Genomic DNA, 25,207 nt, shown 5'->3' on the forward strand with positions numbered 1-25,207 from the left:
GACAGTTGTAACTTGAGTTTTATTGTTCTGAGAAAATCAATAACAAGTAAAAAATAAATTACTTCCATGATTTCATTCTTTAAACCGGCCGGAGGCCTGAAGGCCTGTTTCTACTCCTCGCTGACCTGAAGGCCTCAGAAACTCTGACGGTTTCCAAGATCTTTGGAAAAGTTTAAAAGTGTGATTGAATTTTTTGGGCAAATTAGTTCACTCTGAAAGAGAAAACATCATGTCCACAGGGTGGATAAACAAATAACAGGACTTCCCTTTATATAACTGATCTCCAGCTGTGAAACTAATTTAAGAAATTGAACGTATAATAAAGTCACTTCAACTTTGAATGTTGTATTTCTGTTATCAGATCAGTTTCTGCATAAAATATGAAAAATGAATCCAAAGAGCTTCGTGCTGGAACAAGATGACGTTCCAGTTCAACTTAAATTAGCTTCATAATAAATGTTAAAAATGGAGGCAGATCAATCGAAGACAAAACCAAAATAAAAATAAGAAAACAGATTAAAAATAAATTCATCTTTCCCTCCTAATCTCTGTTTAATTGTCTCTCCATCGACGACAACACGACCAAACAGCTTCTGTCGGTTACAACGAGATCCAGAAACCTGACAACTAAAAATACATTTACTAAGAAATATAATATCTCTCAACTCTTACATCAGCTTTTGTTTTCTTTTCATCAACCTTCTCAAATGAAACAATAACAACATCAATAAAAGATCTTTATGCAACAGTAAAATGAGTCTATGGCTCTATGAGATTAAAAATATCATACATCACATGATAAATGGAAAACATGCAAAACTTTACATAAATAAACGTTTGTTTGTTTCAGTTGGGAAGATGGAAACGACCTGGTTGCAGAGTTTAGGAGCCGTTAAAACAAACGCATGAAGGTTAAAGAATCAGAGTTAAGACGCAGGTTTAATCTGTGATTCAGGTCCAATCATTTATAGATTTTATATCTTTTATAAAATACATTTTCCATTTTTAATTGATGTAGTTTACAGTCCCTCCACTCCAGTCACAGTGAGACTTGAGATTTGTCAGTCTTGACCTGGGACTTTATTTGGGACTTGTCAGTCTTGACTAGGGACTTTATTTGGGACTTGTCAGTCTTGATGTGGGACTTGACTTGGGACTTGTCAGTATTGACCTGGGACTTAATTTGGGACTCGTCAGTCTTGACTTGGGACTTTATTTGGGACTTGTCAGTCTTGAATTGGGACTTAATTTGGGACTTGTCAGTTTTGACTTGGGACTTTATTTGGGACTTGTCAGTCTTGATGTGGGACTTGATTTGGGACTTGTCAGTCTTGACTAGGGACTTTATTTGGGACTTGTCAGTCTTGATGTGGGACTTGATTTGGGACTTGTCAGTATTGACCTGGGACTTAATTTGGGACTCGTCAGTCTTGACTTGGGACTTTATTTGGGACTCGTCAGTCTTGACTTGGGACTTGACTTGGGACTCCTCAGTCTTGAGTTAGGACTTGATTTGGGACTCGAAAGTCTTGACTTGGGACTCCTCAGTCTTGAGTTAGGACTTGATTTGGGACTCGTCAGTCTTGAGTGAGGACTTGATTTGGGACTTGTCAGTATTGACCTGGGACTCAATTTGGGACTTGTCAGTCTTGACTTGGGACTTTATTTGGGACTTTATTTGGGACTTGTCAATCTTGAATTGAGACTTGATTTGCGACTCGTCAGTACTGACTCAGGACTCGAGTGCAAAGACTTGAGACTTATTTGTGACTTTGCAAAGAACACATTAGGACTCATTTAGGAAACACACCTCAAAGTCTAGTTAAAGTTAGATTTGGGACTTGATTTGGGACTCACCAGTCTTTTCTTGGGACTCGAGTCCAAAGACTTGAGACTTACTTGTGACTTGCAAAACAATGACTTGGTCCCACCTCTGGTAATCTCTACACACCTTCGAGGTACAGCTAGATTACATTTTCCAGTTTTAATTGATGTATACAATTTTAAATTTGATGTGTCGTTATGTTTTCTGAGAGCTCTGCGGTCCTAAAAAGTTAAAGGTTGAAGTGAAGCGTTAAAGATATAAAAACATAAAGAAGTGACAGCGTTGCTCGTTCGTTTACTGTAACGTGTCTGTAACGTGTCTGTAACGTGTCTATAACGTGTCTCTTGTGTATAAATGCTTTGCTGCATTTCTTCCAGAATATTCTCGCAGGACGATCAGGAGGCACTTTAACCAACCAGGTAAATAACAAACAGCAGAGCTGCAGCCTGAAAACAGGACCGGCTACTTTCCTCTAATCTGATGACAAAATGTTTGAGAACCTTTGACGTGTTGACGTGTTGACGCGTTGACGTGTTGACGTGTTGACGTGTTGACGTGTTGACGTGTTGACGTGTTGACGGAGCGGCGTCTTTTATATAAAACCAGTTTAGCTGAAGACAAAAATAACAAAAACAACATAAACCTGTTTTCTTGACGTTAATTCAGAAGCATAGATGAGTTGAAATAGTCCCGACCTGATAACCCCCCCCCCCACCCCGTCCCCTCGACAATGTCCTTAAGAAATCCTCTACATCAGGCACTTGTTGATTAGTCCGTAACGGCTCCAAACCGCCCAATCAGAAACAGCGAGCGGCCCTCCGTCCTCCAATCGCCGTCCTCTCATTTAATTAGTCCGGGCAGCGTCTTCGCTACTCTCTTTAGTCTCCTCTTCGGCCCGACTCTCCCCTCCTCTCCCTCCACGCTCCGGGAGCTGCGGCGAGACGGGTCGTCCTGGGCGAACGCCGGGTCATGGGGCGCCACGGGCCGCGGGGCCGGGTAGTTGGGCTCGTAGTAGCGGTAGGGGTCATCCTCCTCGGCCTCGCCGTAGTTCTGGAAGACGTTGGGCGGCAGTTGGACTGCGGGGACAGCGCCGCGGTCAATGACATCCTCACCCTCTGCGTTTGCCAACCAACCAGGCAGCGAGGCAGCCAGATAGGCAGAAAGTCAGTGAGAGCCCCAAAACAAAGATGGACGACCACCGCCACCATCACCACAGGAAGCAACGTTTTGGATCGGTTTGTTGGGGTTTGATTGGGTTAGTGAGACGGGAAGAGGGGACGGGATGAGAAGGAAGGAGCAAGAGAAACAGAGGGACAAGGGTTACCAAGGGTTACCAAGGGTTGCCGTGGGTTACTGAGTCAGGGTTACCAAGGTTACGGACTGAAAGCAGAGTTAGAGGGAAGGATAAATTTAGGATCAACAACTAAGAACTAAAAGTTAAAATAAGCAAATAAGTTGTATGAGTTTAATGTGAGAAATTTTGTGCAAATTAATTATTAGATTTATTATCTGTTAATTATGACGGCGTATTAGGGACATTGTAGGTAAAAAAATAAAAAAAACAATTACAGAGCCGGGGGAGGGGGTAATATTCTGCGAAAAACTTGTTTTTTAAAACAACGCCGTCGTAATTAATTCACATTCAAATTGTTACAATTAAAGCTTTCAAGTGGTATTTTTCAAATTAAAGGTATCTAAGGTTAAAACAACGTGCAAAATGTATTTTCATGAGTTGTCGTGCAAATGAGCTTTTAGGACTTTTTTAGAAGAGTTTTTTTGTGTGTTACAGGAGTTTATGTTAAGTCAGTGAATCCTGTGGTTTAAAAAAGAGGCACCGGATGATCGTAATCTAGAAGAAAAAGTCAGGAGAGGACGATCAGTGCGAGTTCATAGCACAACGTCTGGGCTCAGCTCTGTTCAGACAGTTAAAGGATACGTTTGGTGATGTTCTGGAGTTTTCTTATTCTCAACAAAGCCCATGAAAAGACCCAAACCAGCCACAAATACTCACTAGAGCACCATATGTGGATTAATCCGCAGCTGAAAATAGTTCCCAACGAATGCACTATTTCCTGTTTGTTTGTTTGATAAAAACTACAGTGAGCAGCTGTTTTAGGAAGCAAATAAAACTACATATTTGTGTTATATCTTCATTAGGAACCAACGGGCTTGGAGCTGAGAGAACGCTGCAGGAAACATATTTTTGTAGGCCAACCAGGAAGTTAGCGTCCATTGGGTTTTGGATAATTGCAGAAAATATGCTCTGTGGCAAACAAACGTTTATGATACTTACACGTTTTATTCAGCAAGATAATCTCCACAAATGAACACCACTTTTATGATTGTTGAAGTGTGAATGCAATCGCCAGAAGTAAAAAGCTAACGTTAGGTATCACGGTCGCATGACGGCGAGTATTCACAACGAGGCTGTAAATATGGAGGATGTAACCTGCCAAAATCAAAAATAAATGAATGAATAAATAAATGATTCATTAAATGAATAAATATGTCATTAAATGTAGCAAAAACAATATTAAAATAAATGTAGCCATTAATTAATTCATAAAATATTACATACATTTATATTTCTGTTTTAATTTGCTTCTTTATTTACTGTAGTTATCTTTGTATTAAATCCCTTATTTATTACTTCTGTTTAATTTTCCCTTTTATTTATTGATGTATTTTTTTTTAAATACATCAATAAATAAAAGGATAAATTAAACAAGAGTGAATAAATAAGGGAATTATTACAAAGATGAATAAATAAAGAAGTAAATTAAAAAAGAAATATCAATTTATGCCACATTTTATCGATTAATTAATGGCTACATTTATTTTTTATATTATTTTTGCTACATTTAATGACTTATCTATTTACTTATTTATTTATTTATCGAGTCATTTATTTATTTATTCAATTTATTTTTATTTTGGCAGGTTCCGTCCTCCATAGTGAAGGTGGACGAGTCGGCGTGATGATGTTTAGTAGTCTCATTTAGCCTCTTGTTAGCAACCACCTTTTTTAAGACTCGTAAAAGCTTCAAATTTCACTAGTGGGATATTTATTTACGTATTTTATTTCGCAGACCATATTTCAGGCATCTAACTAAAAACCCATTTACCTCCGGACGAGCGAACAGGAAGTGCTAAAATGCGAACTCATTTCTGGGTTTTAGGACTCATTCCTGCAGCACTATTTAGAGACGGACTAACACGTTGTTGGTTTTGGGATCTTTAATGGGTTTTGTTTACAATAAGGAAAATATAGAATAACAAAACTTTATCCTGTAAGGTGGTGGTTTATCTTTAAAAAGATGATGAACTGATTGTATGAAGCTGCAGACACTACAATCATTTATTTAATTAACTCTAAAAAACAAATCTAACAGAAAGACTTTTTCTAACATATTTTCCCATTTTAATTAAAGATTAATTTCTGGTCTTTGCCTGTAAACCACTTTATAACCGTCTTATATTTCACTTTTTAAGATGATGATGCTGCGTATGACAGTACATGTAGGTAGAGAGAGCTGAGGTTCAAGCTGGTCAGCTGATGCAGTGACATCACCTGCAGCAGTTAAAGCTACTGATCGCTGCTGTTGGTTCAGTTTAGTTTGGCTCAGTTGTCACTGAAATACTGCACTGAAGGTTATGATGAAGAGGAGAAGTTGTAGAACGAGGCGACGACAGACAGACAGACAGACGGAGAGACACAAAGACAAAGACAGAGGAATGATTACATCATGCAGACGTTACTCACATGACGGCCCTGCAGGCTGCGAGCTGTGCAGCACCTTTTAGGTTGCTGTGTGACCTTTAACCTTGACACACATTAAGGGTTAACACAAGCATGCATTTAACGGGTTAAGGTGACTCATTTTGGGTTTTCTTTAGGTATACTGTCATATAAAACTGTTAATTATATCAATATATTTCCAGTGTTTAATAAAAATAAATGAATAAATAAATAAATTAATCGATAAATAAATAAATAAATAGATCACTAGAAATAGCAAAAATTATGGTAAGAATGAATGTAAACATTAATTACTTTTTCCTTATATTTATTTATTTACTTATTTTTGCATTTATTATTTATTTATTTATGCATTCATTTTTATTTATTTTATATACATTTTTAAATGTGTGTATTTATTTACATATTTATGCATTATTTATATATTTATGCACGATTTTCTTTGCATTTCACCGCTTATTTATTTACTCTTATGTTTAACTTGTATTTACTTTTATTAATTAATTAATTTAGTTTTGCATTTATTTTTATTTGTTTATTTATTTTTAACTTTATTTTTTATTTATTTACTTTTTTATTACTATATATTATTTAGTCTCCTATCATTATTATTACAATTAATATTATTATTATATTTATTATTTTTAAATGTATGTATTTATTTATTTCTGTATGATTTTTCTTTTTCATTTCACCCTTTATTTATTTATTTATTTATTCTTCACTTTATACATTTCTTTATGCATTTCTGCCTCATTAAATTGATATTTCTGTTTTAATTTGCTTCTTTATTTATTTATCTTTGTATACATAATTCATTATTCCTTTTATTTATTCATGTATTTACTTTTATTCAATTTTAAATGTATTTATTTTTGCATTTTTTTAAATTTTGCATTAGTTTTTATATATTTAATATTAATTTTTTTATGTATGTATTTATTTATGTATTTATTTTCCTTTGCATTTCACCCCTCATTTATTTACCCAAACTTATTTATATCTGTATTCTTTTCTAAATTAATTTCTTAAGACATTTATTTTTACATCTATTTATGCATTTTTGCTTCATCATGCAAATGAGGCGGCTGTCACTCAACTTGTGTCATGGAGTCAGAGTGCATAGATCGACTATATGCTAGCCAATTTATTCTATATTTTGGCTCCTTCGGTTCCGTTCTCCACATCTTAAGTGTGCGTGAAGCAGTTAAAACATAATTTCCCGAGTGTCTTTTCCTGCGAAACGCTGACAAAATTCACTCGTTTGGACGCTGGAGAGCAAATTAACAGGTAACAGATAGAAACGCTGCCAGCAGCGACATTTACATGTAATTCGTTGCACATGCTGAGTCGTGGTGTATTTAACAGTGATAGAAGAAAACCCTCCGTGCAGCATCTTCCCAGTGAACTGATTAAACCCACACGGAGTGATTTAACAGATAAATCTCAGTCATCAAGTGTGAAGATACAGAATTCAGTCGGTGATTTGGTTACCATAGTTACTGTTTGTTGATGTTTGCAGTAGAACATGCAGTTTCAAGCTTAAAGAGCTGATTCAACCAAATCACAATAAACACATTTTCTCTCTTAATTTGATTTTAGTCGCTGAGACTTTGAGACCTAGTGAAATTAAAGTAATATATGATACTAATATATCATCAGATAAATGTTTAAAGCTTTATCTTTTTAATGAATTTGCCCTTTAGGCAGCTTGAAATTTAGCAAATCCCATTTATTTTTTTATTTCATTCATGCATTTCAGACATGCAACCTGAACACACGAGCAGAATTCTGTATCCTGACAGCGGCTGTATTTCAAGGTGTTTCACATTTCACCTTCAAATACATCGAGGGGCGAATTCACAAAAGGATGATGCGACTTTTTGCGGGCGGCAAATGGTGAAATGCACCCGGAACTGCTCCTGTGCTATTTGTACGTATTTAAATAATATGCAGACATTTAGCGTAAAATTGGCCTCTTTCATAAGCAAAAGAACGTCGTTGCAAAAACAGTCTGACTCACAAAGACCAGCGCTGACAGCCACACGATAGTTAAAGTGAAATTATTAACGTCTTCAGAGAGTTGGTGGGAACTGAAGCACATTTCTAAGAGGTGTCACACCCAGACTTTCCATTTCCTTCCTTCAAATAATGATAATAATTATTCTTGCCAATCCTCGCCTGAAGTTTTGAGGAATACTTCTGCACCTGCAGTCTGAACATTTCATTTTTCTCTTTCTCCCTCCATTGTTCTGCCTACAAAAGGCCACATTTATACTTTAAAACTACACAACTTTACGGGCGTGTTTGCGCTGTAACATCTTTAGTGAATCGGACCTTGAGACGGGGCAGATAGAGGTTGCGAATGATGCACAGTTCATGGTTGTTATCAGCGGCCCACTCTTTTGTGAATTGGCCCCTCGGTGAGGGATGGATGGATGACTTCAGTGACATGCAGCCTGTTTAACTCGACGGCAGCTCTTCAACATGAAAAGGAACCGACTGAATTAAACGTTTCACTTCCGACGACCTTCAATCCAAAAAGACGTTCTCGGCACTGAAAAGCTTTTCATGCTCAGTTATACAGTTAACATCCACACGTTCAAACAAGCTGCTGGCTTTTAAGTAACTTGATATGTGTCTTAATTAAATACAGCAGGAGCAAAGGCATACAGACTAGATGTGTAATTTATGATCTTTCTTTCTTTTAATAATAACCTCCACACTCAGCAGTCACAGTGGAGAGCTGAGCAGTCTAGTAGTAGAGTAAGGCTGTATTCTAAACCGCCTACTACATACTACTGACAAACGCAGTATACAGTACATACTGCGTTCCTCAGTAGTACGCAGTATTATATATATTTCTGCAGTATGCTACGCCAGGCTTTAGCCTTTAAACCAGCTCTTGAAGCACTGGCTAAAAAAACAAACTTGTACCATTGTTACCATATTATCGAAAAATACGACTTCTTGAAGCCGGCTCCAGCCAGCTCGTAGCGGTCTGTGAGCGTGACAGCCAGCTGGCGAGGTAGCGACCCCCGGAAGGCGCTAGCTAGCTGTCACGGCAGTTTGTGGAGCTTCGAAACTCTGAAAAAACGTTGGAGCAAATGATCGATTCGCCATCTAATATCGTAAAACTGCGATTCCGATGCCTGAACTTGCAGTATCGGCCGATACCGAGAACCGATCCGATATCAGTGTGATAAGAAAAATATAGTTATTATTATTATTATTACGTAACAGCTGTGACAAACCACCTGCAATCAGTTCTCTTCTCTGCTCTAAAACAGTAGTTGCCAGCCATGATACATCCAGGGCGACTGTTTTGGAGCGACGAAGAAGAATTGATTTACGGTTATTAGACGAATCGATTTTTTTTCTGGGTAAATTAATTAAGGTATCAGATCGATGCATACGTAGACTAGCCTACTCGCCGATACCCGATCCCGGATTTTGGGCATTATTGGACGCAACGACTCTAATCTACACCGTTGATTTCTCGCCTCAAAATGATGAAATAGCTACGAATTATTTTTTTTTAAAACGAGCCGTTTTTTGGCTGCTGTTGTTGTTGTTGTTGTTGTTGTAACCGTAGCCTGTAACGGTCCAGCGCTTTGCATTGTGGGACAGTAGACGAGGTAGACCGGTCCGATGCATAATGGAGATTGTTTTCCTAATTGGTACGAAATCTGGGTACTTTTGGTGTACTGTAGATTTAGTTTTTGTTTGCATATTACATGTTACATTTTAGCCAAATCAGTACGTACTACTAGTATAGTATGAGGTTGTTCTACTAGTATAGTATGAGGCTGTTCTACTAGTATAGTATGAGGTTGTACTACTAGTATAGTATGAGGTTGTACTACTAGTATAGTATGAGGCTGTTCTACTAGTATAGTATGAGGTTTCAGATACAGCCCAGATCTACTACTAGTGTCCCTGCCTCAGTATTTTTCAGTTATACTTCACTAACAAGGAGAAACTGGTTGATAAAGTTTAGTCTCATATTTATTTAAGGGACATCTACGTACCTCCAACGTTGTAGCCCACACAGGAGTTCTGGTCGCAGTAGCCCGGAGGCCCGGCGGAGCCGACGGTTCCGGGGACCCCGGGCCGACCAGGCGTTCCCGGATTTCCAGGTCGCCCTGACGACCCCTGGCTGCCGGATCGACCCTGCCCCTGGGCACCTGGGAGGGGGAGGAGGGATACGTAAAGAAATGATCCGGAAGTCCAGATTGAGAACTTCTGGTGAATGATACGGTACTGATTAGTATGGTTTAATGTACCGGGGGGTCCTGGAGGTCCTCTGGGGCCTTGGACTCCAACGCCTTGAGATCCTTTCTCACCCTTTTCTCCTAATGGACCTGAACACACACGTAAAACAGTTTACCTACATTTGTCATAACAGTTTTGATGCTTTAAAGTTGACACCACCTCGCTGCTGGACGGTTAAACATCTCAGACATCTCATTTCTGTATCATCTGGTAGTTTCCTCCTTCAGTATCAACACGTGACCCCTTGTAGACGCCACCTGTGACTGATCTCAGTCCATCTGTCAGGATAGTCGGCGGTGGTTGTCCCCCCCCCTTACCTCTCTCTCCTGGCTGCCCGTTCACACCGTTCTGTCCCGGGAAGCCGGGTCTTCCTGATGGTCCCTGTTCTCCCTGGGGTCCTGGTGTTCCCTGTCTGCCGGCCTCTCCGGGGGGTCCCGGCACCGTACGGATGGACACCGGCGGACTGGGCACGTGGTTCAGGATGGAGTTGTAGCGTGCCATGTGGCCTGAAAACAGGAAATGGGATGAAATATTCAGCTGGTCACAAACCTGTAAGAAACATGGCTGGAAGCAGCATCATGGAAGTCAGAGCTAAATATCTATATCACCACTAGAGACCAGAGAGAAAGACGCTGATGAGGACTTAATGTCGTTTTATCGCTTTAGATGTTTTCAGAAACTTAGACTGTCAGAGAAATTATAAATGATTTCTTTTACTCACTCTGGATGAGCTGCTCACAGACCTGCCTGGCGATGGTCTGAACCGATGCTGTCGACTGGAGGTCACCCTGGAGACACACGAGCACAAGTACTGTTTAGATTTATAGTATCTACAGACTGAACTGATTTAGGTTGATGTTTCAACTAATGACCAGAACTGACGTACTGCACCGTCGATTAATGACACAATGTGTAGGAATGTTTCTTAAATCTTTCTTTTTGTGTATCGTCTTTGGTTCCTGAGCTGCTGCATCAGCTGTCCAACATTTTTCCAAATGTGATTCTGCTGTGATTTTTTTTATTATTTTGTCATGTTGTCCGTGTAAATGTGCTGCAGACTCATAATGTGTAAGTGATCCACAGCTTTATGTCTGCAGATTTACATGAAAAAACATAAATACATGAGAACACAAACACCTGTTGAGCAAACTGTTGACCTAAACTGACCTAACAAGGAACCACGACATTATTTCCTGCTTTGCATAAACAGAGCCACTTACCCGTTCACCTCTCTCCCCTTTGCCTCCAGGAAGACCCTGAAACAGAGAAGAATCAATGAAAAGAGGAATAAAAACAACACAACACGGACAGAGAGACAGGACCTGTTCAGGTTTTATGGAGTGTTGTACGTTCCTCATTATGAAACCATGAAGCCTCTGACACCACAGTTCACACATCCTCTTTGTTTCTCCTGTTTCCTGTCAGCTTTTCTTCCACTCACTGTGATTAATTCATAATTGTTGACTTTGTCTTAACCTCAGCAGTAAAATGTACTGAATCAAGTTGCCATATGTAGTTCGGACATGCTGTTTGACATTAAGCTTATATCTATCTGTACGGAAGCCCTGTGAGTAAAACATGCTAAAAATAAGCAGTAAACTCATTTAGAGCAGTGACTAAAGACTGGATTTAGACTTCATCTAAGTAATCTTTTGTTCAACGTCACATTAAAATGAAAGTATGAGAAATGTGCTGCCTTCAGCGGACACACAACAGATGGTAAAAAAAAGACTAAATTATCTTTAAAGCTGCGTTTGAGCCATTAAAACGGTGTCATTTCCAACTGAACTATATTTTCCTCCTGTAAGTTCACATCGAGACCTGCTATTGACAGTCGTGTGGTAATTAGTTAAGCAGCTCTCTGCAGTCCACCCACGTATCTGTAATTACATGCTTGACAACAGTTTTTTTTTTTTTCTTTCACAGCGATACAAAACTAATTTGTCAGCAGTTTGTTTCACCTCCCACAGAATCTCATTTCTTCCTTGGCGCCGCAGTCGAACTGTGATTTACTGGCTGTGAAGGCTTCGTTTTAATCAGGAATAAATGCCAAAGCAGCGAGCGGTCACGTACTGAAACTAAACTCTGTTACACAATATGATAAATAGACTGTACTTATATTTAGTTTAACCTGAGAACAATAAACCTTGATGATGGTGGCGGAGCAGCTGATAATCAGTTTAACGCTCAGCGTCATGCTCAAGGTCACTCCCACACAAAATAACCGCGTCATGTTTAACCCCCTGAGACTCACAATAGAGAAGTTTTTTGTCTTTTTTTAGGGGTGTACAGGGGGTCTTTAGGGGGAGATAGCAGGTCAACAGTAGATGTCACATAGAAGTGGTGTACATCATCTGAAAGCTGGGAACCTGAAGATTAATTTGAGATGCAGCTCAGCGCTGTGTGTCAACTTGTTCTAGTCATTAAAGTAAAACATTATGATATGTGATGGTCATCCGCATGCTCTATTATGTTTCATAAGTTGTTGCAGTAATTTTTGTGTTGATACCATTTGTTACACAGATTTGGTGCTAAATTTAACCATTTTTTAATCACTTGAGAATTGATAAAACTGATCAATAATCCCTCCAAAATACCACATTAAGACACCAAGACTTTGAGGAACATCACAGAAAAAGCCATGCTGTGATTTGGGATCAAAAACTTTTGACATTTGGAGATTTCTGCATTTTTCGGCGATTGGATGGCGAGCACTATGCTGTGTAAACTGCTCTTAAACCCTCTTATTGTCCATCTTTTTTCAGTGAGTGGTATCACTGTCAAGAGAAACGTTTTTAGGAAGCAGGTTGAGGCTCTGACAGGAGTTTTTTGTCATGAACACTCAGCTCTCTGCTCCAGTTTCAGTATGTGTGTGCGTGACAGAGACAGTTTGATGGAGCTTCAGACCGGACAGGAAGCCGTTAATCCTGCCGACAGACACTCTCACGTTACTCTGACAGACTCCGTTAAGCCTGACTGACACTCCTCCTGGATATGACCACACAGTGTCCACATCTTCTGCAGCAGCTCTTTGTCAGAGAGGTGACAGGGAAACATGAAATATTTGTGGTTCGCTGACTGACAGACTCACCGGTGGTCCCAGGTTTCCCTGTTTTCCTGAATTGCCGGTAACACCCGGGGACCCCGGGGCTCCTGGCGTCCCCTGAAGAGACAGACATGAGGAAGAAGAATCAGAATCAGAGTCTCTAACTGTCTCTCAACTGCTATAATAGAGACCAAAGTAGGATCTAAACTCTTTGCAAATGTCCTGATTTAAAATAGTATAAAGTAGTTACTGTATTCTCATAATCAACATGTCTCAATACAATCAGCATGTTTAAATATGAAACCGTACTTGGCAACCTTTAGACCTCAAAAACAGGGAGGATTTCTAAACCATAGCGGGAGAAGAAAAGATGAGTTCCAGAGACTTTGTTTCCTGCATTCTGGTGACTTTAAAACAATGAAAATAACGAAATAATAAGTACTTTTAATTCTCAGGAAAGAAAACTGAATAATCTCTCTGGCGTAAACTTTGAGTATTTCTTTCTCTGAGTTTTCTCCATTTCTCTCTCCGTCTCTCACTAACTGAAGGTAACAACGCCACCAGAGTCTCCCTGGAAATATCAGGAGGGTTAAGAAGTATGCATGAAACACGGGACTGGAGAGCTGCAGCTTGGGAAGCAAAACATTGGTAGCTTTAAGGTGATTTACATGATTTTGGTCCAATTAGATCAGTATTAAAAAGACAAGAAGACGGCGTCCAGTCTGCAGTTTCTCTTCTGTGTTTACAGTTATCAACTTCTCTAGATTGAAATACTTCCCATTCATCTCCTACAGTCACAGTTCACAATAAAAAAATCAACCTCCAGGTGTCCAGCAGGTCCCACACACAACAGATAAAGAATAAATAATGACTTACAATAGTTCCTGAGGTACCCTGTCTGCCCGGCGGGCCGTCTTTGCCCGGCAGGCCCTGTGGAGCAGAAGAAAAACATAATTTATTAAGTATATATATAAGTATTTAGGAAGGTGCTCCTTCTGATATTTTCATTGCTCATCTAATCTTTTATTTCATTCCACTGTCGGTAAAGTATTTTGTAAATTAATTTTGAAATGTGTTAACTGAAAACTATAATTATTGGTGGGAGAAGTAGTAGTAGCAATTTTAGAAATATAGTTAGTGCTAATATTATAAGTACAGGACATAATTAGGGGGGAAATGCAAAGGGAAAATAATAAATAAATAAATAAATAAATAAATATGAATAAATGCAATAATAAATTTAAAATATAATTAAAAAAATGAATAAATAAATAAAAGAGAAAATTAAATAAAAGCGTAGATAAATAGGGGAAATAATACAAGAGTAAATAAATAAAGAAGCAAATTAAAACTGAAATATCAACATTTTACCAATCAGTTAATGCATACATTTATTTATTTTTGGCACATTTAATGGCATATTTATTCATCTATTTATTTAAAAAAAAAAAAAAATGTCAACAAAAAAAACCAAAAATATTAATTGTATTATTTTATGATACAAAGCAGAGAAAAGCAACATATCCTGACATGTGTGAAGCTGGAGCCAGATAATTATCAAAATATATATATATATTTTTTCATCAATTTATTTTGGATTTTGGCAGGTTTTGTCCTCCATACAGTAGTGGTTAACTGAGGTAGCAGTGGGAAAAGCAGGAGTTACTACTTCTACCTTTTCTACTACTACAGTAGTAGACAGAAGAGTAGTAGTAGTAGTAGTAGTAGTAGTGATAGTAGCACTGATAGCAACAGTGATGGTGGTACTGTTGTAGTATTAGATGTACTAGTAGAATTAGTGGTAGTAATAGTAATGGTAGTGGTAAAAGTAGGACTTTTAGTAGTGGCAGTAGTAATTGTATAATTAGTGGAGGTAGCAGGAATAATATCTTCAGTAGTAGTAACAGTAGAGAAGTATTACTAACCGATCTGTTACCAGTTATATTAGTATAAGTAATTGTAGCATTAACCATATTTGCATTAATCTTAGTAGTTTTATTGTATTAAGTATTTGCAGTGTTACCAGTAGCTGCAGTATTAGAGATATTAGTATTGGTATTAGCAGTATTATTGTTGAGGTGACTCACTCTGACTCCTGCAGGTCCTTCTCTACCTGTAGCTCCGGCTCTGCCAGCGACTCCCTGAAACACACCGACACACCAACACAAACTATCAACTTTGAAGGCAAAAAAAACCCAGAAAACATTTAACTCTACTGTTACAAACTGTGTTGTTGCAGAAACGCCGTGAGATTAAACTTTACTGTCGTGTCACAAACTCAGGGAATAGAAATAGATTTGAACAACAGAAGTCAACCTTTTGCAAATGGCACCATTATTCAAAATCTGACAACTGTTTGCTTCCAAAAGGTCATATTAGTCGTAATTTACTGTAGAGCCGTGATTACTGGTGGGAGGCTCTTTCTGAGCAAACAGACCTTTCTGAAACAGCACCTCGCCCGATGTTCTGTCACTAACAATGTTAATTCACTTTTATCTCTGACTAAAACACTGAAGGATACAATTCTAACAAAGTTTGGTAGCTGTTTTGTCCTGATTGTGTAGAATGATGTAGTGAAAAGCTACAAGCGTCATTCAGTGTCTTATTGATGAGCCTGATCGGATGATGATTCATAATCCAGCAGTACTTTGACATCAAATTACCTTTAACATACATTATAATCCCAAATTAAATGATACCTTACCTTAACCAAACAATAAATCTGGCACACAATGCCACCAAACATGCTTCAAGGGAAAATTAATATGTTGGATTCCTTTACCAAAAAGAAGTTTATTCAAGTGTGCTATTATTTTAGTATACTTCTTTTTAACTCAAAATAAGACAGTATACCTTCTGTTTGACTTTTTATGTACTTATCAGAGATATACAGTACCTAACAAAAGTATATATAAGTCTAATCAAAGTCTAAGTATACTTGGCTTAAACTGACAAGTATACAGAGAAGTCTAAGTATGCTTTGCCCATACTGACAATTATCCTACTTGTACTTAATTTTTTGATCGATATATACTTAAGAACAGTATAATGAAGTATTCTTGCCTTATAGGCCAACAGAAAAGTATACTTGGCTTGTAGTTGTGATTACTTTTTGATAGAGCAGCCTATTAAAGTGTGTGTGAGTGTTTTTACATTGTGTTTTTTTACCTGTGCTCCTTGTTGTCCAGCTTCACCTTTCTGTCCTCTCTCTCCTTGACCACCCTGCAGATAAAAATTATATATTTCTTATTGTATTTATATCGTTAATATAACATGGAAAACATACTAAAAAATACAGTTGCAATGGTGCATCTGAGTATAAGAAAACTGTGATAGTAGATATTATCTTCTAGAATACACTCTTCAAGGAAAGTTAATATGAATGTTTGTAAATTAACTTTCAAAATTAAAAACAGAGAAATAAATGGAGAAAGTATCTACTAGAATGGGAGTAGTAGTTAGTGTTTGTCTTACTGGGGGTCCTATGATGGAGCGTCCACTGGGTCCCTGTGGTCCTTGAGGTCCCTGAGGTCCTGGTACACCTGTATCACCTACTGGTCCGGTCGGCCCCTGAAGAGAAAGAGTTAAAGACAGACTGTCATGATGACATTTATCGTCTTGTACAGTCTGGTGTGAGGATAATGGCGTCGTCTGGTCATGTTGAACACCGTCCTAAACACTTACTGCTGATTGGCTAACCTCAACAGTTCTCTTTGTGTTGTAGACTCTCTGACATACAATTGGAACCAAGATAAAGCTGCAGTAGGCAGTATATATTTGGCATCATTGGGCAAAAATCCCATAATAATAATAATCAGCATATTGTAATTCAAATGTTCTGAGAGATAACTAGACTTCTGCTCCTCCTCATGGCTCTGTTTTCAGGCTTTAATAAATCTAGCCCGTGACGGGAGACTTTGACCAATCACAGGTCATTTCATTGAGAGAGCGTTCCTATTGGCTGTGCTCCGGTCATGTGACCAGAACTTGGCGTTCCTTCACCAGATTTCACAATGGCGGCGTCACAAACTTTCTCATTTTACAGCTAAACCGTGCACTACAAGATGATTCTGATAACATGTGAGGAGAGAAATAGGCATTAACGTAACATAATATTGATTCATAATTGATCAGCGCTGCCTAGTTTGACCGTTTGGTCGGAGTTCAGAGTGATTGACAGCCGGCTCTCATAGACGGCAGCTGGACAGCAGACCTCAGATCAGCTCTTACTGCTTGTTTTCCTCCGGTCTGTGTAATCTTGCAGATGCCGTTAGGAGCACCGGAGGACACCAGAGGAACATGATTTTTTTCAGGTTACCTGTTTCGTGCACTACTGTCACGATATAGTGACTGTTTTATAAAAATAAAATTTTTTAATCTTATTTGCTCCGATCTCTCCTACTGCTGCTTTAAGCACGTGATCGCCGGGATCAGACTCTATACTATTTTTGTCTGTTAAAATGGTCACTGTGTCAGATTAGGAAATTATAGAGTCAGAAATTCAGGCGTGGTAGTATGGACAGAGATTAATTCTGAAAGGGCCCTAAAACACTCGTCTGGTGTGGATGTAGCTTCAAACCGGCAATTAGCCCCAGACACATGAATTGGCTTTGTGTAAATGGGGTGTTAGACCATTAGACCTTGAGTTAGTAGAGCTAAATACTAAATATCATTATTATCTAAGTTGAAAGATGCAATGTTATGCTTTCACAGTACTTAAAGAACATCTCTAACTACCAATAATAGTCCTGTCGTCTATAATAACTCTTAAATGTTGAATAACATAATGAACGTTACAGAGGAAGGAAATGATGCGTTCTGTACTTTGATATGACGAAGGAAGTGGTTTCTATGATCGGCAGATAAACCAGGTGAAGGTTAGAGCTTTTTAATCCACATACTGTATGCAATCCTGTGGCTGCTCCGTGTCGTCTTCTAGTCACAAACAACCTACGAACGAGTTCTCAGATATTAAAAGTTAATTTAGTTTTGTCTATAAAGCTTCATCATGTTCAGCTTTGACATCGTTCCTCGTATGCTCGTGGTCATATCAGATTTCTTAAAGACTTCAGCTCACCCAGTTTAACATCTGATATTGTGAAATAATGCAGAGAAATGACGGTAGTGATGATAACAGATTAAGTCACATCCGTAGCAAACATTTCAGTCAAAGTATGTTTGACTTCAGGACGCCACGTTAACCCTCTGAGACCCACAAGAGACCCGTTTCTGTCTTTTTTAGGGTGGTACAGGGGGTCTTTAGGGGGAGATAGCAGGTCAACAGTAGATGTCACATAGAAGTGGTGTACATCATCTGAAAGCTGAAAATTAATTTGAGATGCTGCTCAGCACTGTGTGTCAAGTTGCTGTAGTGATAGGAGTATATTCTGCCATCCCCATGCTCTATTACGTCTCATAACTTGTTGCAGCAATTTTTGGGGTGATACCATTTGTTACACAGATTTGGTGCTAAATTTAACCATTTTTTTACCACTCCAGGATTGATAGAAATGATCAATTATCCCTCCAAAATACCACAGTAAGACACCAAGACCTTGAGGAACACCATAGAAAAAGCCATGCTGTGATTTGGGATAAAAAATGTTTGATATTTTTGATATTTTCTGCAAGAATTGCATTTTTCGGCGATTGGATGGTGAGCACTTCGGTTGTGTAAACTGCTCAGAAACCCCCTTATTGTCAATCTAGCTAGGGAAGCCATCCATCCTCTGAATGCTCTAGGTCTTTAGTTTGTGACTGTAAAGTTTCATGAGGCTGTGATTATCCTAGAGGTCACCACAGGACCACATTTATGTAATTCAAGAGTCTTTAGGGTCCCCGGTATGCAGAGCAAACACACCATTTTAGAATAACACATTTATACTGCATGTCTGTAGGTCAGAGGTCAATGGACCGCTTTGAAAATGGCCATGCCAGTTTTTCCCTCGCCAAAATTTAGACCCTGCTGCGGCCTCTGAAAGACAGTAAAGTCGGTCGAGATCGCGGATCTCAGTGTAGTCTATTCTAACAAACAACAGCAACAACACTGATATTTCAACGTCATTATCAGTGAATGATCTGAATTCGGCGAACAACCTTCAAGTGCTTTAGCAGACTTGACAAACCACAGAGCACATATCAAACCTCCGCCAGAACCAGCCTCCACTCCCCCCAGCTCTCATACTTGTAAATTGAGAAAAGAAGAGTTTCACAATCTCAAAGGAAGATTGAAAAAAAAATGTAATCGTCCAATTAGTTGAGAGGTTTTTACCGAGCGGTGATAAAAATGTTGCAGTGTTTTCCTGCTACTACTTCCTTTACTGCTGAACAGAGAGACAGACGCAGAAAACAGCGACATCAGAGTAGCGCATAAAAGTTATATATATATATATATTGAGTTAATGCTCTAGAGACTTTCTCAGTTGAAAGCCTTAAAATGTCTTCCAACATTTATGAAGACCCAGATTTGACCATGAATGTGAAATACAGCAAAAGTGCCAGAGAGGACAGAGGAGAGAGAGTTGAGAGACAGGTCGACATCTACTACAGCGAGGACAGAGACCTTCACGTTTCCAAACAAGTTAGAGGTACGTAGGTATTAAATCATTTATAATCAATACTAAATATTAGCTAATATAACAAGAAACAACTGAAACTGTATATTAAAATTAGGGGCTCGGCTATAAGTGACAAGTGTACATGATTGTGGTGATATTGATGAAGTTATAATAATATTTATCATAAGAATATTTGCTCTCGAGCCTTTATAAGATTTACAACTGTGACATTTTACCACCTTCACACATTTAACACTTATATATTTATCTTTGATTTTTTTTATCCAATTTTTTACTTTTATTCTAATAATTAATCTTTAATCCTCGCTTGCTTTTCAGCACAGTCGGCATTTCACTGCACATATTGAATGTACGTGTGACAAAAAACATCTTTGAAATATTGAAATCCAGTCGCTATAACATTAACATGATGTTTTTTTTATGAGTGGGCTCACATGTGTGCTCTTGCGCTGCGTGCCAGTACTGTAATCTTGTTCTGTAGTATATTCACAGTGGCAATATGACAAAATCAAGCATATCTACAATACCTGCATGCAAACCAATATTGCTGAACTGTTCATTGCGTTTCCGCAAAGCAGTAAACAACAAAAATTGAAAGACAAATGTGAACTGTAGCGTGACAGCAGCTCTGGCCACAACTCAGAAAACAAAAAATGAAGGAAGAAACTCTTATATCAAAAATAAACAAACAAAAAAAGAAACAGTTTGCGAAACTGTGAAGTTTAAAAGTTCAGCGGTGTTTTACAGTTGTGGTTTAATTCATGTTTTTTAAAGGGTCGTCCATTATTATTATTATTTTTGAAGGTCTTTAAATCTGACTCGATTACAGTCCAAAATGGCGAGGGCGTACCTTTGCTGCTGGGCGCTGGCGTTGTGGACGCCACGTTAGTTCGGATCCGAAAGTCACACAATAACACAAACAAACTAACCGATCGATGCAGCGGTAGACCAGCAACCCCTGTGATCTGAGAGGTAAAATTACTCTTTTTGTTAATGAAGTCTGGTGACGTTGAAGAGAGCAATAAAACGGCTTCAGTTCCCCGTCAGAAAGGGCTGTCTGACGGCGAGGTAAAGTGGTGAAAATATTCTAAATATAGTGTACACTTAAACTGATATTGATTATATTGCTCTCTTCAAAGCCACCAGACTCCATTGATAAAAACAATAAGAAGACCGGAGTACACATACAACCCCACTTCAAAAAATCCGAACGAACCCTGTCAGTTATCTCCAAACTTACATTAACTAATGTTGACTCAGCTAGTGCTAGCGTTCACAATATTCATAACCTTATTCATTAGCTCACTTTGGTAATCTACGTCACTGCTTTTCGCTGAGTGGGCGTTTTCATTTGTAAAAAAACGGAAAAGAACATAGATGGACCCGCCCTTTAATGTGTGCCTTGTGTCATACAGTATTTTATTGGTGTAGAATGATTACTAATTGCCAACATAGCACACTGTTGCCACATTAAATCAGCTTGCTCTGAGCTCAAGTAGAGTTGATGTTTTCATGCTCGAGGAGCTGCCGGCCACAGATATGAAGATTATATATTTGTCTCATTATGTGTGTAAATGTTGGGGTTGTTTCCTGTCCTTGGTTGAGATTAAGATCTCACAAACATGCTAAATAGAAATGTGTTCCGCGTGTACTTTTCCTCTGCAGGAGCACGCACTCGAAAGCATCTTCCAGCTGTCCAAAGAAACCCTTTTAAAGCTGCTGCACTGGTTCTGGGTCTACTCTGTCTCCTGCTGGTAGTTGGAGTCATTGTGTTGTCCATACTCAGTGAGGACCGTGTCTTTATTTTAATGTCATATCTTGAGTCACTCAAAACCTTGATTAACTGATTTGGTTTTACATCACTGCCCTGTCTCTTTTTTTTGTGGTTTTCACCAGATATTTCAATCACTCGGGAAAACAACAAGCTCAGCATCCAACCTCAGCCGACCCAAGGGGACAACCTGAGCAAAGGTGTCTACCAGTGTCAGACAGAAAACCAGACACAGGGGAACATCACAGGTGAGAAATGTTTAAAAAGAAACAATATAAATGTATATATTTGTCATTAAGTCATTTGAAATATGCCAATAAAACACTTGATGTAACACAGAATGGGAGAGGTTTAACTCGAGTTGTTACTACAAATCTACTGAGATGAAGAACTGGACAGAGAGCAGGGGAGACTGTCAGAGCAGAGGAGCAGATCTGGTGGTTATAGACAGCAAACCCGAACACGTGAGTGTCTGTTGACGTGCTTATGTCCGTCCGTGCATGTACAGTATGTCTGTGTTATTTGCATGGCATATGTTTTTGTACATGCAGATCCTTTTTGTGTGTCTGTGTGATTATTTGTAGTGCTTTTGATGCCTGTCATCACTTCATCATTGACCACCAAAATCTAATCACTTCATCTTTGAGTCCAAATGGACGTTTTTGCCAAATCTGAAAAAATTTGCTCAAGGTGTTCCCGAGAATGGGACTGATGTGAGGTAACAGTGACCTTTGATACAATATAGAAAGTATAAACTAATTATTTCATATTACACATACTAATGGTAAAAAAAAATTATAACATTATTAATAATGAATAAACATTATCAATTATCATTTAATTTTTTGTTAACAGTAAAAAACAAAACATTAACTAAGTTTAATTAACTATCAATTTACCATTTATAAATGATGGTTATTATAAAATGTTACCAATTTTTCGTAGTTTCAGAATAAAAAAAGTACTTTTCATCGCAGTATTTCTTTCGATTTTTGCTTCATCACGAAGGATTTCTGTCCGTCAGTGATGGTTAAAACATGAAACATGTATTCACGACCACAGAAATATCAGTGTATCAACAGAGGATTCATTATCTGCTCTCTTTCAAAATTTTCAGGATTTTGTCAAGAAGTTGATTAAAGCTGAAGCTTCCTGGATCGGTCTGAAGGCAGAGAAAATCAACGAATGGGAACCGGAATGGAAGACAAACGAATTTAAATTGGAATGGAAATGGGTGGACGGATCATCAACAGAAACATATTCGTGAGAATTCTATTTATTTTTTTAAAATCATGATATATCAGAGTCATTGTTTATAGCTAATAGTTGGAAGAAATTGAAAACAGAAAAATCAAGAAAGACAAAATAACAATAAAAAATCAAATTGGTCATGTTTTCAAATAATGTTAGTGTTTTTAATTCAATATTTTAATTTTAAATTAGCTCTTCCTCACTCACAGATAATCAATGAACAATGCAACCCATGGTTTTAAATTGACATCAAAGCAAATTATGATTACTATGATTTTCACACAATCTGAATCAAAGAACTGAATTTGCAATGACTTGTGCCATTTTGTTTTGCTCATATTTAATAAGTCAAAAGCCAAAGAGGTTGAAGCCACTGATCTCGGCTCCTGACAGCTCAAGATAATGAACTTGCAGTCTACTCTTCGACCACATGGGGGCACCGACATGTTCATATGAATCCTCCTCTGGGCTGCCCTCTTCAAAGCCAACCAAAAAATAAACAAATTGTTCAAAAGAAAAATAAATCTCATTTCACTTTCTGAAACTCTTCTTCTGTGGTGTACATACCAGTTGAAAGACATAAAGAAACTAAATATCAAGAGGAGTGTCCTGAATTCATTCTATGAGAGTTTCCAAGCACAAAAACTGCATTATTATATAAATAATCTCTCTTTTTTTAGTGGCTTTTACCCGTAACAATGTAATGTTTGTTCTACAGTGCCTGGAAGACGGGCGTGAATACAGAACCTAATTATGACACAGACTCCACAGCATATATTGATCTGGACGGGACCTGGAACCAAACCAACGGTGGATCCAAACGATGGATCTGTGAGAAAGTGATCTATCGAGTCTAACATGTACGCCGTGTAACTGTGATGTAATTGTGTTCATTGCATTGTCATTTCTCCCTCACTTTTCCAATAGTTCCCTCGCTTCAAAAACAACATAATAAAGGCAAACTTGAGAAAATGAACTGATCTGCATTACTTTGAAGTGACAAATTTAAAAGTACAAACAGTCCAAAATGTTGAATTAAAAAGAACATAATATTAGAAAGAAGGTACATGCAGAGTAGTGAGCTAGACGCTAGAGGAAATGTCATGCAGTGTTCAAAATTAAAAAAAGGGTCATCCACTGTGGTGCATTAACCCTCTGAGACCCACATTAGACCGTTTTTTGTCTTTTTGAAGGGGGAGATAGCAGGTCAACAGTAGATGTCACATAGAAGTTGTGTTTCATCTGAAAGCTGGGAACCTAAAGATTAATCTGAGATGCAGCTCAGCACTGTGTGTCAAGTTGCTGCAGTGATAGGAGTATATTCTGCCATCTCCATGCTCTATTACGTCTCATAACTTGCTGCAGCAATTTTTGGGTTGATACCATTTGTTACACAGATTTGGTGCTAAATTTAACCATTTTTTACCACTTGAGAATTGATAAAAATGATTAATAATCCCTCCAAATTACCACATTAAGACACCAAGACCTTGAGGAACAGCGTAGAAAAAGCCATGCTGTGATTTGGGATCAAAAACTTTTGACATTTGGAGATTAGATTTATGGTCTAATAAACTGTTCCAAAGCAGGATATCTATTTTAGTTGATCAGCGGTCAAATTTTAACCTCATTAAATGTAACAACTTGGTTGAAAAACAGTTTCAGTTTTGGCAACAGAAATAACTGAGAAAAGAATCATTTCCTGTTTTGGCCAAACTGTTAACCTGCTGTGTGTGTGTGTGTGTGTGTGTGTGCGCGTGCATGTATGTGTGTTTGTGTGTGTGTGTGCGCGTGGAGGGGTGGGGGGGGGGGGGGGGGGGTGAAAAAACTCCACTCTCTCTCAATTTTCACTTTTCTTTTGAGCAAATAAAAAATATAATATAAATGAATAATATTCAAATAAATTATTTAAATAACAAATAAATCAGGGTTTTCTCAAACACTGTTCGTAGCCATTTAATTTGTATACATCTCATAAAATCAATTTGTTTGTAATACACGTAATTGTGAACCAGGAGGTATAAAGAGTGGCAGGTAGGAGGTCGGGATGGATGGGTGGATCTAAAAACACCGGACTTTGTCCAGGAGGCCGGTGAAGGAGGTTCCATGTGAAACCAAAAGTCAACTTCACATGACTTCCGTACTTAAGTTACACAACTCCCAGTGTTATTCTTACCCAATCCGCCATCTTTTCCTAAACCTAAATAAGTAGTTTTTGTTACGTAACTTCCGTATTTAAGTTATGCCGCTTCCGGCGTGGCGTAACTTAACTAAGATATTTCTTGAACCTAATTAAGTAGTTTTGCAGCCTAAACCTGACAAAGTTGTTTCCTGTGAAGACAGAAGTTTATTTTGAAAAGACTGAAACGAAAAATTGACGCTGGACATTCGTAAGAAAACACCCGAAAAAATGGGGAATAACTTTACGTAAGATATCATATGAACCGTTGTATGAGAATAGATTGCATATGTAAGGGATAATGAACAGCTGGCGGGTCATTGTTGTGAAAGAATCCCCTTTAGGGCGGTGAGAGACTCCTTCGCTCCTCGTCGGGGTGCGGCATCGCCCTGAAGGGGTTTATTTCACAACAGTGAAACGCTAGCTGTACATTATCCCGCTTATTACACGGCTACTCACTGAAGAAATCAATAATATGACACAAAAACAGTCCTCCAGAGTCCGACATCAGAGCTGCGCCCA

General features: G+C 38.3%; 2 protein-coding genes across 6 annotated transcripts in view; one reads left to right on the plus strand and one right to left on the minus strand.

Moving 5' to 3' along the window:
* LOC141753844 (collagen alpha-1(XIV) chain-like) overlaps positions 1-25,207 on the minus strand; it is a 197,972-nt gene continuing 172,765 nt past the window's right edge. For 2 of the 5 annotated variants that reach the window (XM_074612443.1, XM_074612439.1), the window contains 11 exons: positions 16,381-16,476; positions 16,075-16,128; positions 14,994-15,047; positions 13,783-13,836; positions 12,952-13,023; positions 11,081-11,116; positions 10,582-10,648; positions 10,178-10,366; positions 9,872-9,949; positions 9,617-9,772; positions 1-2,940 (listed from right to left, as the gene is read on the minus strand). In XM_074612443.1, coding sequence (XP_074468544.1) covers positions 2,666-2,940; positions 9,617-9,772; positions 9,872-9,949; positions 10,178-10,366; positions 10,582-10,648; positions 11,081-11,116; positions 12,952-13,023; positions 13,783-13,836; positions 14,994-15,047; positions 16,075-16,128; positions 16,381-16,476 — 1,131 coding nt within the window. In that variant the 3' untranslated portion in view covers positions 1-2,665. Of the gene's footprint in view, positions 3,675-5,169; positions 5,471-9,616; positions 9,773-9,871; positions 9,950-10,177; positions 10,367-10,581; positions 10,649-11,080; positions 11,117-12,951; positions 13,024-13,782; positions 13,837-14,993; positions 15,048-16,074; positions 16,129-16,380; positions 16,477-25,207 lie in introns of those variants that run through there. The other 3 variants (XM_074612440.1, XM_074612441.1, XM_074612442.1) reach the window with 3 other exon arrangements.
* On the plus strand, positions 19,186-24,258 carry LOC141753871 (killer cell lectin-like receptor subfamily B member 1B allele A). The gene is made up of 6 exons (XM_074612506.1): positions 19,186-19,493; positions 21,150-21,269; positions 21,381-21,503; positions 21,595-21,719; positions 22,373-22,518; positions 23,225-24,258. The coding sequence occupies exons 1-6, from the start codon at positions 19,343-19,345 to the stop codon at positions 23,361-23,363; spliced, it is 804 nt and encodes a 267-aa protein (XP_074468607.1). The 5' UTR covers positions 19,186-19,342; the 3' UTR covers positions 23,364-24,258.

This window comes from Sebastes fasciatus, chromosome 17 (genome assembly GCF_043250625.1).
Source record: "Sebastes fasciatus isolate fSebFas1 chromosome 17, fSebFas1.pri, whole genome shotgun sequence".
Lineage (NCBI taxonomy): Eukaryota > Metazoa > Chordata > Actinopteri > Perciformes > Sebastidae > Sebastes > Sebastes fasciatus.